The following is a 14543-nucleotide window of genomic DNA, read 5'->3' as shown; positions in this document are numbered from 1 at the left end:
GGCATTGCGTTTTCATGTTTTTATATTGTTTTGAATACTGTTTTTATTACATTATGTATATTTACGCTTTCCTTATTGTGGACGCTGTGCTGTGCTGGTTGTTGGCTGTCCTGAGTCCCTCTGCGGAGGTGAGATAGGATGGGATATATCAATCAATCAATCAATATACAAACAAGCAAATAATTCTGGTGTCCCTGCAAAATGACCAAGAGGGAGGGATCCCTGCTTGGTCCATTCGTTTCTAGAGACGCTCTAAAGCAGACATGGGCAAACTTTGGCCCTCCAGGTGTTTTGGACTTCAACTCCCAGAATTCCTAACAGGAAAAGGAAGGGGCCTGAGGCTGTTAGGAATTCTGGGAGTTGAAGTCCAAAACACCTGGAGAGAGGGTCCAAGTTTGTCCACAATCCTGTGGGATCAGGTCGCAAGAGGCAACCTTCCTCCGCTGTCTCTCTTGGGCTGGGAAGGGACCCCATCTTGGGCACTCCACCCGCTCTGAGGGTCTCCTACCCAATTCCAGTGCTCACCCTGCACCCTGTTCCCCTTCCCCTTTGCAGGCATCGAGTGTCCCCGCGGAGCCCGGAACCTCCCCGGCCTGGTCCAGGAAGGAGAGCCCTTCAGCGAGGAAGCCACGCTCTTCACCAAGGAGCTGGTGCTGCAGAGAGAGGTAGGGGGGTGCCACGTTGTGGAAGTACGGGGAGTGGGGGGGGGGGTGTCTTGACGCTTTGTGAAGGTAAGCGTGCAAAGTTGCGTCCTCTTCAGGTGGAGGAGGAGAGGGGGTTGGGGGACGAGGATGGGGTCTGAGCATTGAGAGTCCACAAAAGCCTTGGCTCCCTTGAACCCGTGGCCTCCATGTTTTCCTGTTCTCTGTGGGATTTGGTGAGCTGGGGAGAATGTTTACGTGTCCCTGTTGTTGGGGTTCAGCCTGAGTTTGAGCTTGAACCTGATTCTCTGTTTGTTCCTCCTGATGCTAATGAAAGTATCTTTACTGATGCTAGTGGAAATGTACCTTTTGATGCCAATGCTCCTGAAATTAGTGAGGAAGAATCTGCTGTAGGTTTGGAAAATGCCAATGTTCCTGAAATTAGTGAGGAAGGAACTTCTGTAGATTTGGAAAATGAAAGTACCAGTGTTAATGAGAATGTTTCAGAGGGAAGCCATGACCTTTCCCTCCCTTCTGCACCTGTTAACTGTAATGACAACAGAAGGGGCCAAATTTGGGAAGACAGAAGTAAAACACTCAGTTTGCGTCGATCCTCCCGAATTCAAGAATTAAAAACATTGGCTTCAAAACAGAAGGGCGGTTCACGGAACCGATTCTTGAGTTTTAATTGCAATACGCCGAGCTGATTGCCTCAGTTCAGGCATCGTTTCAGAATTGATGAAGACCTTGGCAGTTCTCCATAGTTTAGGAAGATTTCTAGGATATCAAGTACGGTTAGTGGATTGCTAACAGGTTCCAGTATTTCCCAGTGAGGCTTTTGGTTTTGCTTTGTCCATTTAAATTCATGTTTGCTGATTTTGCTGTGGCTTTTGTCTTGCATTTTTCCTTTATTTTGTAACCATTTTTCTTCAATAAAAAAGGATTGTTTTTCACAGCCAAGTGGGGTGGAGAGTTATCTGAGGGCCTCGTTCCCTGCTCTGGATTGCAACACCTGTTGTGCTCCTTCCCTTTGGCTTTGGAGCAGGGCAGCTCCCTCTGTCTCTCCGTCCATCTGTCCATCCCTCCTTTGGGTGAAAGGGGACATCCTTGTCTTGTTCCTTTCTGGATGGGAATAGCTGTGGAGTGTTGACCATGTATAGCTACCTTGGCTGTTTGATACGAGTATATTGAATTTATTGCGTTAGTGTAATAGTATCCTATGTCCATTTCTTTTAATACTGCAGTGGTGAAATTCCAGTTTACGCTATCAAAAACCTTTTCTGCATCAAGAAACATCAGGGCTACTTCTTTGTGGTTATTTTCCTCATAGTATTCGTTAATATTCATTATTGTTCTTATGTTATCCCTTTGATGACGTTTTGGGAGGAAACCTATCCGATCTTCTCCTATTCTTGCACTTAATAAGTCTTTTAGTCTACTAGCCCGTATGCTGGAGAATATCTTATAGTCTACGTTAGTCAAAGAGTCTATAGGTTTTAAGATAGATACTTTCTGTATTTTCTTTATGTATTATGGAGATTATCACTTCTTTCCATGACTCTGGGATGATTGATTCTTCCATTGCTCTATTCATAACTTACTGTAGTTATGAATAGAGCAACTTTGGGTGATTTGCACCCGATGCCTCCGTGCCGTCAGGACTCTGGGCAAGAGGAGATTTTCGTGGCGCCACTCTCTGCTGTGTTTCTCCCATCCCTCGGCCCCCGTTCCACTCTGTCTCCGCCAGTGGATGTGCCTCACACGTTGGGACTCGCTCTACAGTGGGGTGGTCACTCTCTTCGGCCCCTCCCTTGCCCTCAGTGCTGGTCCTGTCCCGGACGAGAGGACGATGGGCACTCCACTCTGCACATGCTTCCCTTGTATCTGTGTAATCCCCGCTCTCGGAAAGAGGGCCCTGAGAGTGGTGCCTCGGTCTTCGTTCCACTCTGTCTCCGCCAGTGGATGTGCCTCACGCATTGGGACTGGCTCCACAGTGGGGTGGTCACTCTGTTTGGCCCCTCCCTCGCCCCCAGTGCTGGTCCTGCCCTGGACGAGAGGACGATGGGCACTCCACTCTGCACATGCTTCCCTTGTATCTGTGTAATCCCCGCTCTCGGAGAGAGGGCCCCGAAAGTGGTGCCTCGGTCCCCGTTCCACTCTGTCTCCGCCAGTGGATGTGCCTCACGCATTGGGACTGGCTCCACAGTGGGGTGGTCACTCTGTTTGGCCCCTCCCTCGCCCCCAGTGCTGGTCCTGCCCTGGACGAGAGGACGATGGGCACTCCACTCTGCACATGCTTCCCTTGTATCTGTGTAATCCCCGCTTTCGGAAAGAGGGCCCTGAGAGTGGTGCCTCGGTCTTCGTTCCACTCTGTCTCCGCCAGTGGATGTGCCTCACGCATTGGGACTGGCTCCACAGTGGGGTGGTCACTCTCTTCGGCCCCTCCCTCGCCTCCAGTGCTGGTCCTGCCCTGGACGAGAGGACGATGGGCACTCCACTCTGCACATGCTTCCCTTGTATCTGTGTAATCCCCACTCTCGGAAAGAGGGCCCGAGAGTGGTGCCTCGGTCCCCATTCCACTCTGTCTCCGCCAGTGGATGTGCCTCACGCGTTGGGACTGGCTCCACAGTGGGGTGGTCATTTCTCTTCGGCCCCTCCCTTGCCCTCAGTGCTGGTCCTGCCCTGGACGAGAGGACGATGGGCACCCCACTCTGCACATGCTTCCCTTGTATCTGTGTAATCCCCGCTCTCGGAAAGAGGGCCCCGAGAGTGATGCCTCGGCCCCCGTTCCACTCTGTCTCCGCCAGTGGATGTGCCTCACGCGTTGGGACTGGCTCCACAGTGGGGTGGTCACTCTGTTTGGCCCCTCCCTCGCCCCCAGTGCTGGTCCTGCCCTGGACGAGAGGACGATGGGCACTCCACTCTGCACATGCTTCCCTTGTATCTGTGTAATCCCCGCTCTCGGAGAGAGGGCCCCGAAAGTGGTGCCTCGGTCCCCGTTCCACTCTGTCTCCGCCAGTGGATGTGCCTCACGCGTTGGGACTGGCTCCACAGTGGGGTGGTCACTCTGTTTGGCCCCTCCCTCGCCCCCAGTGCTGGTCCTGCCCTGGACGAGAGGACGATGGGCACTCCACTCTGCACATGCTTCCCTTGTATCTGTGTAATCCCCGCTTTCGGAAAGAGGGCCCTGAGAGTGGTGCCTCGGCCCCCGTTCCACTCTGTCTCCGCCAGTGGATGTGCCTCACGCGTTGGGACTGGCTCCACAGTGGGGTGGTCACTGTCTTTGGCCCCTCCCTCGCCCCCAGTGCTGGTCCTGCCCTGGACGAGAGGACGATGGGCACTCCACTCTGCACATGCTTCCCTTGTATCTGTGTAATCCCCGCTCTCGGAGAGAGGGCCCCGAAAGTGGTGCCTTGGTCCCCGTTCCACTCTGTCTCCGCCAGTGGATGTGCCTCACGCGTTGGGACTGGCTCCACAGTGGGGTGGTCACTCTGTTTGGCCCCTCCCTCGCCCCCAGTGCTGGTCCTGCCCTGGACGAGAGGACGATGGGCACTCCACTCTGCACATGCTTCCCTTGTATCTGTGTAATCCCCGCTCTCGGAGAGAGGGCCCCGAAAGTGGTGCCTCGGTCCCCGTTCCACTCTGTCTCCGCCAGTGGATGTGCCTCACGCATTGGGACTGGCTCCACAGTGGGGTGGTCACTCTGTTTGGCCCCTCCCTCGCCCCCAGTGCTGGTCCTGCCCTGGACGAGAGGACGATGGGCACTCCACTCTGCACATGCTTCCCTTGTATCTGTGTAATCCCCGCTTTCGGAAAGAGGGCCCTGAGAGTGGTGCCTCGGTCTTCGTTCCACTCTGTCTCCGCCAGTGGATGTGCCTCACGCATTGGGACTGGCTCCACAGTGGGGTGGTCACTCTCTTCGGCCCCTCCCTCGCCTCCAGTGCTGGTCCTGCCCTGGACGAGAGGACGATGGGCACTCCACTCTGCACATGCTTCCCTTGTATCTGTGTAATCCCCACTCTCGGAAAGAGGGCCCGAGAGTGGTGCCTCGGTCCCCATTCCACTCTGTCTCCGCCAGTGGATGTGCCTCACGCGTTGGGACTGGCTCCACAGTGGGGTGGTCATTTCTCTTCGGCCCCTCCCTTGCCCTCAGTGCTGGTCCTGCCCTGGACGAGAGGACGATGGGCACCCCACTCTGCACATGCTTCCCTTGTATCTGTGTAATCCCCGCTCTCGGAAAGAGGGCCCCGAGAGTGATGCCTCGGCCCCCGTTCCACTCTGTCTCCGCCAGTGGATGTGCCTCACGCGTTGGGACTGGCTCCACAGTGGGGTGGTCACTCTGTTTGGCCCCTCCCTCGCCCCCAGTGCTGGTCCTGCCCTGGACGAGAGGACGATGGGCACTCCACTCTGCACATGCTTCCCTTGTATCTGTGTAATCCCCGCTCTCGGAGAGAGGGCCCCGAAAGTGGTGCCTCGGTCCCCGTTCCACTCTGTCTCCGCCAGTGGATGTGCCTCACGCGTTGGGACTGGCTCCACAGTGGGGTGGTCACTCTGTTTGGCCCCTCCCTCGCCCCCAGTGCTGGTCCTGCCCTGGACGAGAGGACGATGGGCACTCCACTCTGCACATGCTTCCCTTGTATCTGTGTAATCCCCGCTCTCGGAAAGAGGGCCCCGAGAATGGTGTCTCAGCCCCCGTTCCACTCTGTCTCCGCCAGTGGATGTGCCTCATGCATTGGGACTGGCTCCACAGTGGGGTGGTCACTCTCTTCGGCCCCTCCCTCGCTCCCAGTGCTGGCCCTGCCCTGAACGAGAGGACGATGGGCACTCCACTCTGCACATGCTTCCCTTGGTTGGCCCCGCGTGTACCTGTGTAGGCCCCGCTTTTGGAAAGAGGGCCCCAGGGAGGCCACACTCCACCAGGAGCGGTGCAGGACTTACAGTCGCCGCGGGGCCCCTTCCTGCCACGGGGTGAAGCCACGTGGGCAGCTAAGGACAACCTTCCGAAAGGCGTCTGTGGCGTGTCCTGTGCGCCTCGGCATTGAGCTGTATGCTGCTGCTGTCTGTTGCTTGATTTCTCCGGCCTGACCTTGGTGACTCCTTTGCAAATGAGGAAATGAGGGATAGCGCAGAAGCGGAAAGCGAAGCCGCCTCGAGGCAGGAGCAGAGGGAGCTCCAAAGGCCGGGGGGGGGGGGGTTGGGACCCCCTGGCTTCTCTCCTGCTCCCCCCTTTTGTTACCCCCTGCCTCCCTCTTGGGCTGAAGGGGGTCTGGAGTGGGGGACATGGGGGGGGGGGGGGACTGGACCTGCTTTCGATAGAGAGCTGTATCCTGGTGAGGTGATTCCCTGGCCTCTCTCCTCGGGCCCCTCTCCTCTCCTTCCTCGCCACTTCCTGGGGCCCTTTCCTCCTGGGACGGGGGTGCCCCAAGGCTCCTTGCAGGCCTGCCCCCTTCGACTGCTTTCCCTTCATGGCAGGGGGTTGGACTGGATGACCCATGTGGTTTCTTCCAGCTCCATTACTCTGTGGTTCTGCCATTCTTTGCATTCTCTGCAAGGGCGGGGGACACTTTGGGATGCCTGTGGGGGAGGCGGAGCAGTGCTGGATGACCGTTGCTCTTGCAGGGGGCAAGTTCCACTCCTGGTCACCAGCCCTGGGCACAAGGCGGGAGAAGTGGGAGGTGGACTGGCTGCAAGAGGGGACCCCAGGTCTGTTGGGTCTGGGGGGGCTTTGCTAAAGGGCTCATGCCCCCCGCTCTTCCTTACAGTGGCCTAATGACAGACCCGGTGCAGAAGTGCACCCCCCCCCCCCTAGTACACCACCCTCTCACAAGGCTCCGCTGGGTTGGTTTCCTTTGCAAAGCCCCCGCGGCCCCTTCTCACCTGCAAGGCATGGTAGTTGAACATGGCTGCTGCTGTTGCCCCTCAAAACTCCAATCATAGAATCATAGAATCATAGAATCCAAGAGTTGGAAGAGACCTCCTGGGCCATCCAGTCCAACCCCATTCTGCCAGGAAGCAGGAATATTGCATTCAAATCACCCCTGACAGATGGCCATCCAGCCTCTGCTTCAAAGCTTCCAAAGAAGGAGCCTCCACCACACTCCCCCTGGGGCAGAGAGTTCCACTGCTGAACGGCTCTCACAGTCAGGAAGTTCTTCCTCATGTTCAGGTGGAATCTCCTCTCTTGTAGTTTGAAGCCATTGTTCCATTGCGTCCTAGTCTCCAGGGAAGCAGAAAGGAAGCTTGCTCCCTCCTCCTCCTCCCTGTGGCTTCCTCTGACATATTTATACATGGCTATCATATCTCCTCTCATCCTTCTCTTCTTTAGGCTAAACATGCCCAGCTCCTTAAGCCGCTCCTCATAGGGCTTGTTCTCCAGACCCTTGATCATTTTAGTCGCCCTCCTCTGGACACATTCCAGCTTAGAGTCAATATCTCTCTTGAATTGGCAGACAATGGCAGACAATCCTGGCAGACAATGCGGCAGGAACAAAGAGTTGCTGTGGGGCAACGGCCGGGGCATCTCTCCTGGCCGCAGAGAAAAAGGCAGAAGTGGCACGAGGTAGAGGGATCTCCACTGCAGCCGTGTGGCTTCTGCACATAGACAGGAACCAGCAGAAGGTGCTTTGGCCGAGTGGAGCACCGCATCCTTTGCTTCTACCCATTGGGGTGTGTGTGGGAGGTGATCCTGTTCCACCCTGCTTTGGCCTTTTGTGGTGGTTTTGGGGTGGTGTGTGTCCATGGCCATAGGTCTCTGACCTTATGTTTGTTTGTGTGGACAGGAAGCCCAGTGCCTGGCCTTGGATCTCCCTCTCTCCCTCTCTCCCTTTGTCCGTCCCTGTGGGTTGGGAGCGTGCCTCTCTTGCAAGAGGATGGATGTGGGATCTGAAAGGTGGCTGGAGGCTGTGTTGCGCTTCCCTGATTGGGGCTGGTCTCTCTTTGTGTGTGTGTGTGTGTGTCTCACCCCAGTGCACTTGGCCTAATGAGGCGGTGATTCATAATTGCCAAAGGAGGAGTGGAGATGCCCTCAAAGGAGGAGGACGAGGAGAAGGAGGAGGAGGGATCCTCAAGAAGAAAGCGAGGCCTCGCTCACTCGCTCGCTCACTCCCCTCCTGTTCCTCTACCTCCTTGAGTTGGGCTGCGCAACACACACTGCATAGAGATAGGCTCAGAGTGAGTTGTGGAGGAGCAGGGGCCTCTGCGCTGGTGACCAAGGGGAGCCCAGGAACCGTCTCCAGAGCCCTTTCCTATCACCGAGGGAGGGTGAGCTGTTTGTGGGAGACTGTTCCTGAGGGCAGGGGTTCTAGTGCTAGAGTAGAACCGGACTGCAATGGAGAGAAGGGAGGGAACAGAACAGGAACCCAACAGTGGAAGAACAATAACCTGGAATAAGCAGCTGGAGGTGGGGTAGGTTGGGAAATAAACAAGAAGAAATAAACAAGAAGAACTTGAACTGTTAACACAACAGACCAAACCCAATATCATTGGCATCTCTGAAACCTGGTGGGGTGAGTCTCGTGGTTGGAATGCCATCATAGAGGGGTTCAACCTATTTCGGAAAACTAGGAGGAGGAGGAGTGTATCACTGTGTATCAAGGATGTTTACACCTGTGAGGCGGTCCATGGTGTAAATCCTGGAAGCCTGGTTGAGAGCACCAGAGTAACAATGAAGGGGGAAAGAAGGAAACCATGGGGCTGTCCTCGTGAGAGTCTGCCATGGACCTGCATGAAGCCTTCCTTGAGAAGGTGACAGAAGGTAGAGATGTGGTGGTCAGAGGGGATTTCAACCATTCTGATATTGGTTGGAAAGCCAACTTGGCCTAGAGTACGAAGCCCAACCAATTCCTCAAGTTGGAAGAGGCAACCAGGGGATCATCTCTTCTGGAACTGATCCTCACCAACACTGAGGTTCTAGTCAACAGAGTGGAAGTGGCGGGATCCTTAGGTGGAAGTGGCCATGTTCTCCTGGAGTTTGGGATACAAAGGAAGGGGGCAAGTAAGAGAAGTATAGTGTCTAGATCTAGGGAAGTAATGCTACCTCTTCTATTCTGCTTTGGTTAGACCACATCTGGAATATTGTGTCCAATTCTGGGCACCACAATTCAAGAGAGATATTGACTCTAACCTGGAATGTATTCAGAGGAGGGCGCCTCAAATGATTAAGGGTCTGGAGAACAAGCCCTATGAGGAGCGGCTTAGGGAGCTGGGCATGTTTAGCCTGAAGAAGAGAAGGCTGAGAGGAGATATGATGAGAGCCATGTATAAATATGTGAGAGGAAGCCACAGGGGGGAGGAGGGAGCAAGCTTCCTTTCTGCTTCCCTGGAGACTAGGACGCAATGGAACAATGGTTTCAAACTACAAGAGAGGAGATTCCATCTGAACACGAGGAAGAACTTCCTGACTGTGAGAGCCGTTCAGCAGTGGAACTCTCTGCCCTGGAGGGAGTGTGGTGGAGGCTCCTTCTTTGGAAGCTTTTAAGCAGAGGCTGGATGGCCATCTGTCAGGGGTGATTTGAATGCAATATTCCTGCTTCTTGGCAGAATGGGGTTGGACTGGATGATGGCCCAGGAGGTCTCTTCCAACTCTTTGATTCTATGATTCTATGATTCTAAGTCAGGACGTTTGGGACTTCGGGACATTTGGGAAAATGCAAAAAAGAAAGCAGAGACCAGAACACGGAGCAAGAGATTCAAATGGCAGGAAAAGAGGTTCCACCTGAATATTTGGAAGAACCTCCTGAGGGCCAAAGCTGTCCCACCGTCAAGTGAGCTTCTCCCTTGGAGTCTGGTGCCACCTCCCTCCTTCGCTGGGACATAGCTGGGCGTCTGTTGAGAGGGCTCAGGCTGAACCTTCTTTCCTGGCAGGAATGGGGTTGGGCTGGATGCCCTTGGGGTTCCTTCCATCTCTGGGATTCTAGGATCTCAGGAGGCTGAAGCTCTTCTGGGTGGCCTTTCTTCTTCCGGCCCTTTCCCTGGGGTGGGAGGTGGGCTCCTTCCCACCCTTTCCTTCCTCCTTTCTTTCTTTCTTTCCTTCCTTCCGTCCATCCGTCTTCCCGCTGCCTCTGTGAGTCACCAGCAGATGATGGCTGGGGACGGCTGCCGCCGCTGCAGCAATGAGGTCGGATCTGTGTTGTGGGGGGGGGGGGGATTAGCTTCCTCCCTCTCTCCCTCCCGTCCATTGGTTCCTGAGCTTGGATTGGCTCCCAGAGTCTTCCATCACCCCCCCCCCCCCTTACTGTCATTTTAGGGAGTGGGGGGGGGAGTTGGGGGTGTTGTAGTCCGCGCTGCAGCCAATCTGGCTGAGAGGGTGCGGGTGCAGAGCCCCCTTTCTCTGTGCATTTGTCTCTTTGCCTTGGGGAGGGGGGGGGCAAGTATGCCTGGGAGTGGCTTGGCCGCCTGGGGGCCCTGAGTGCCGCCCCCCCACCCCCTGGTTGGCAGAAGCGCCGGGCTGAGCTTGCAGAATGGGGAGGCTTGCTTTGCTTGCATCAGCGAGAGGCAACGTTGCCTGGCCTGGATTGGAAGCGCACACAAGCCCTGCTTGTGCAGTCTGCCCAAGGCTCTCGTGATGCTTCTTGAGGGGGGGGGGGATTCCCGGCCCAAAGGAGGAGAGTGTGTGACTTTGCCACCTCCCTCTGCCCCCCAAGGGGGTCCAGCCCAAGGAACAAGGGCACCTGGCTCAGGCCCACAAGGAAGTCTTGCTGCTCATACCAAAGAAGCCGCACAATGCGCACAGCATAGAGCAGTGTTTCTCAACCTGGGGGTCGGGACCCCTTTGAGGGTCGTGAGGGGGTCGTCAGAGGGGTCACCAAAGACCATCGGAAAACACAGTATTTTCTGTTGGTCATGGGGGTTCTGTATGGGAAGTTTGGCCCAATTCTATCATTGGTGGGGTTCAGAATGCTCTTTGATTGCAGGTGAATGATAAATCCCAGCAACTACAACTCCCAAATCTCAAGTCTATTTTCCCCAAACTCCACCAGTGTTCACAGTTGCCCATGTTCGGTCTGCGTGCCAAGCTTGGTCCAGATCCATCATTGTTTGAGTCCACAGTGCTCTCTGGATGTAGGTGAACTACAACTCCCAAGACTCAAGGTCAATGAGTTCCAGTATTTTCTGTCGGTCATGGGAGTTCTGTGTGTCGAGTTTGATTCAGTTCTATCGTTGATGGAATTCAGAATGCTCTTTGATTGTAGGTGAACTATAAATCACAGGAACTACAACTCCCAAATGGCAAAAATCAACAACCCCCCCCCCCCCCCCCACCAACCCTACCAGTATTCAAACTTGGGTGTATTGGGTATTTGTGCCCAATATGGTCCAGTGACTGAAAATACATCCTGCATATCAGATATTTGCATTACAATTCATAACACTAGCAAAATTACAGTTAGGAAGTAGCAACGAAAATAACAGTATGGTTGGGGGTCACCACAACATGAGGACCTGTACTAAGGGGTCGCGGCATTAGGAAGGTTGGGAACCACTGCCCCACGGACCCTTGGGGAGACTGCCAGCCCTGCCTGGGGCTTGGCTGGGGAAGGGTCCCGGTGGGATGACCCTTCCCTTCCAGGCTGGCTGGCCGGCCCCTTCCTTGGAGTTGTTCTAGTGGTCCTTTTGGACTCCCCCCTTCGGGCCCCCGGGCCCCTTTGCCCTTTTCTCCATTGTGGGGCTGCAAGGAGACCCCCGAGGGTTGCCTCCCCTCCCCTCCGGCTTCTCCCCCGCTTGTGCCCTGGCCTTCGTGGTGACAAATGCACTGCTGGCGGTGGAGCATCATCATCATCATCATCATCGCTCCCTATTGGGTTTCTCTCCTCTGACCCTCCTCCTCCTCCTCTCTGAGGAAGGGGCCGGGTTGCCCACCTCTTCTGGCTCCTGGGACATGGATTTGGGGCCGACAGTCGTTTCCATTCAGCGTGGCCACTGCTGCTCTGTTTAGCCTGCGGCTTTGGCCAACCGCTGACCAGGGCCAGAGGGGCAGAGCCGTGGGGCTTTGGCTGCAATCCTTCTGCAGCTGAAAGCGCAGCTCTGCTTCGGGGCCGGATTCTCCTTTGCCCCCTCCCTCTGAGCTTTTCAATGGTGGTTCCTCGTAATAATAATAATCTCCGCACTTAGCCGGTCAGCAGCTTTGCAGCACTTTTATCTTCTCCTTTCGGCTCGTTTTGAATCCTCTGAGCTGACCTTCAGCAAGTGCCCTCCAAGGAAGGCAGTGAGTGGTGGCAAAGGCCCCTAAAATCCTTGCCAGGAGGTCAAGGAGGACCTGAAGAAACGCAGGAAAGAACAAGCCTTCCTGCCTCCCCCCCCATCTCTCTGGGTGGGGGGACTTTGGCCCCAGTGCTCCTCCCACTTTCCTCCAGATGAGACTTTGCTTGAGTGGACAGAAGGCAGAAACAGGAAGTGCCTGCTGGGATGAGGAAGTGTTCAACAACTCCCTCCAGAAGGAATCATAGAACCATAGAGTTGGAAGAGAAAGAAGATGGCCCAAATAATGACCAGTGTCCAGCCACCAGCCTGACCTCAGGACCAGGAAAGATTGTGGAGCAGGTCATGAAGGAAGCAGCCTGCAATCCCTTAGAAAGGAAGGCTGGGATCACTCCAAGTCAGCCTGGAAAACAAGTCAGTCTCATCTGATCTCTTTTTCCAATAGAGTTACAAGCTTGGTAGATGCCGGGAACGCCGTGGATGTAGTGTATCTTGATTGCAGATCCAGCCTTCCTTTGACAAGGTCCCCCAAACAAACAAATCCAATGTGGGGTGGACAATCCTACTGTTAGGTATCATTGGTTAAGAAGACAGAAGACACAAACAGGAAGTGCCTGCTGGGATGAGGAAGTCTTGAGCAACATAGAGTTGGAGGAGACCCCATCTACTCCAACTCCTTGCCAGGCAGGAAAGAGAAGGTGCTGGTCCTTGCACCCAGAAAGGAGTTAATCATGGATGGGAGTTGCTCAAAAGTGAGATACTTAAGGCACCAAGGCAAACAGGGCCAACGAGGAGAAAACACAAGTCTAAAGAGGCCAGGCTGGATCTGCAAAGAACTTTCAACTGAGCTAAGATTTCAGAGGGACGTGTACAAGATGTGGAAAGGGACCAAAAAGGAATTCAAGCCAAGAGCCAGCGAGCGTAGGGAAAATGTCTGAAAGGCTAAAGCCCAAAAAGAGCTCAAGCTTGCCAGAGAGATCAAAAACAATCAAGAGGGGTCCTTTGGTTATTTCAGTCGGAAAGGAAGGAAAAGGAAAGGGTGGGGAAATGTCAGAAGGGGAGAGACGGGGAACAGGCAGAGCTGCTCAACGCCTTCTTTGCCTCCGTCTTCTTTCTCCCAAGGAAGTTGGGGTCCAACTTGAGCAATACAGAGTGGACGAGGTAATAGGGGAAATGCCCGGAATCCCTGGCTGCTCTAAACGAATTCAAGTCCCCAGGGCCAGATCAACTAAGAGTATTGAAGAAACCGACAGAAGTCATTTCAGAACCACTGGCAATCATCTTTGAGAATTCTTGGAGAACATGAGAAGTCCCAGCAGAAGACTTGGGGGGAGGGGGATATGGTCCCAATCTTCAAAAAGGGGGGGGGGGGGAGGGGAAGAGGAGCCAAACAATGACCAGTGTCCAGCCAGCTTGCCAGGTGAAAGAACAAGCCTTCCACCCCCCCCCCCCATCTCTCTGGGAGGGGGTGGGCTTTTGCCCAAGTGCTGATGAAAGCTTCTCCCAGTTTCCTCCAGATGAGACTTTGCTTGAGCGGACAGACGACACAAACAGGAAGTGCCTGCTGGGACAAGGAAGTTCAACAACTCCTTCCAGGAGGAATCATAGAACCATAGAGTTGGAAGAGAAAGAAGATGGCCCAAACAATGACCAGTGTCCAGCCACCAGCCTGACCTCAGGACCAGGAAAGATTGTGGAGCAGATCATGAAGGAGGCAGCCTGCAATCCCTTAGAAAGAAAGGCTGGGATGTCGAAGGCTTTCATGGCCGGAATCACTCAGTTCTTGTGGGTTTTTTCGGGCTATATGGCCATGTTCTAGAGGCATTTCTCCTGACGTTTCGCCTGCATCTATGGCAGGCTTCCTCAGAGGTCTGGGATCATTACAAGTCAGCCTGGATGTCTCAAAAATAAGTCATGCTCATCTGATCTCTTTTTCCAATAGAGTTACAAGCTTGGTAGATCCCGGGAACGCCGTGGATGTAGTGTATCTTGATTTCAGTCAGGCCTTCCTTCGACAAGGTCCCCCATGACCTCCTTGCAAGCAAACAAATCCAATGTGGGGTGGACAATCCTACTGTTAGGTACCATTGGTTAAGAGGAGACACGAGAGCCATGCAGAAATATGTGGAAGGGTGTCAGAAGGAAGAGGGAGAAAGAAGCCTCGATTTCTGCTGCCCTGGAAATGGACTCAATGGAGCCGTGGGTCCAAAAGACAGAGAAGGATATCCCATTGAACATTAGGAAGTGCTTCCCGATCGTAAGAGCTGTTCAACAGTGGAACTCTTTGCGTCAGAATCTGGCGGAGGTTCCTTCCATCACCATTATTTATATCCTGCCCTATCTCTCCAATGGGGACTCATTAGCTATTGGAGGCTATTAATCAGGGGCTGGATGGCTATCTCTTGGGGCTGTTTTGATTGAGCTTTTCCTGCCTGGCTGAAGGGGCTTCGACTGTGAAGAGGGGGTCTGAGCCAAGCAGCCCCTGCTCTGCTGACTCCTCTCCCCAAAGGGCTGTACCCCAAAGGGTCACCATGGCTTGTGCCCCCCCCCACCCTCCAGGCCCCCCAAATAGAGGAGAATACCTCAAACCCTCATTCCCCGCCCCCCCCCGCCTCCCCCGGGTCCCATGCCCGGCGCCTGCAATTTGTACGGCCTCTTTGGGAGGCGTTGGGCCGATCAATACCAATTCACCCTTTTCCCTTTATT

General features: G+C 54.5%; 1 protein-coding gene across 1 annotated transcript in view; it reads left to right on the top strand.

Annotated features, from left to right (window-relative positions):
• SND1 (staphylococcal nuclease and tudor domain containing 1) overlaps positions 1–14543 on the top strand; it is a 245016-nt gene that overhangs the window by 147810 nt on the left and 82663 nt on the right. Inside the window, exon 16 of the mRNA XM_067469434.1 lies at positions 556–665. Coding sequence (XP_067325535.1) covers positions 556–665 — 110 coding nt within the window. The remainder of the gene's footprint in view (positions 1–555; positions 666–14543) is intronic.

This window comes from Anolis sagrei, chromosome 5 (genome assembly GCF_037176765.1).
Source record: "Anolis sagrei isolate rAnoSag1 chromosome 5, rAnoSag1.mat, whole genome shotgun sequence".
Taxonomy (NCBI): Eukaryota; Metazoa; Chordata; class Lepidosauria; order Squamata; family Dactyloidae; genus Anolis; species Anolis sagrei.
The sequence above is the reverse complement of the archived record's forward strand: the minus strand, read 5'-3'. Positions and strand labels throughout refer to the sequence as shown.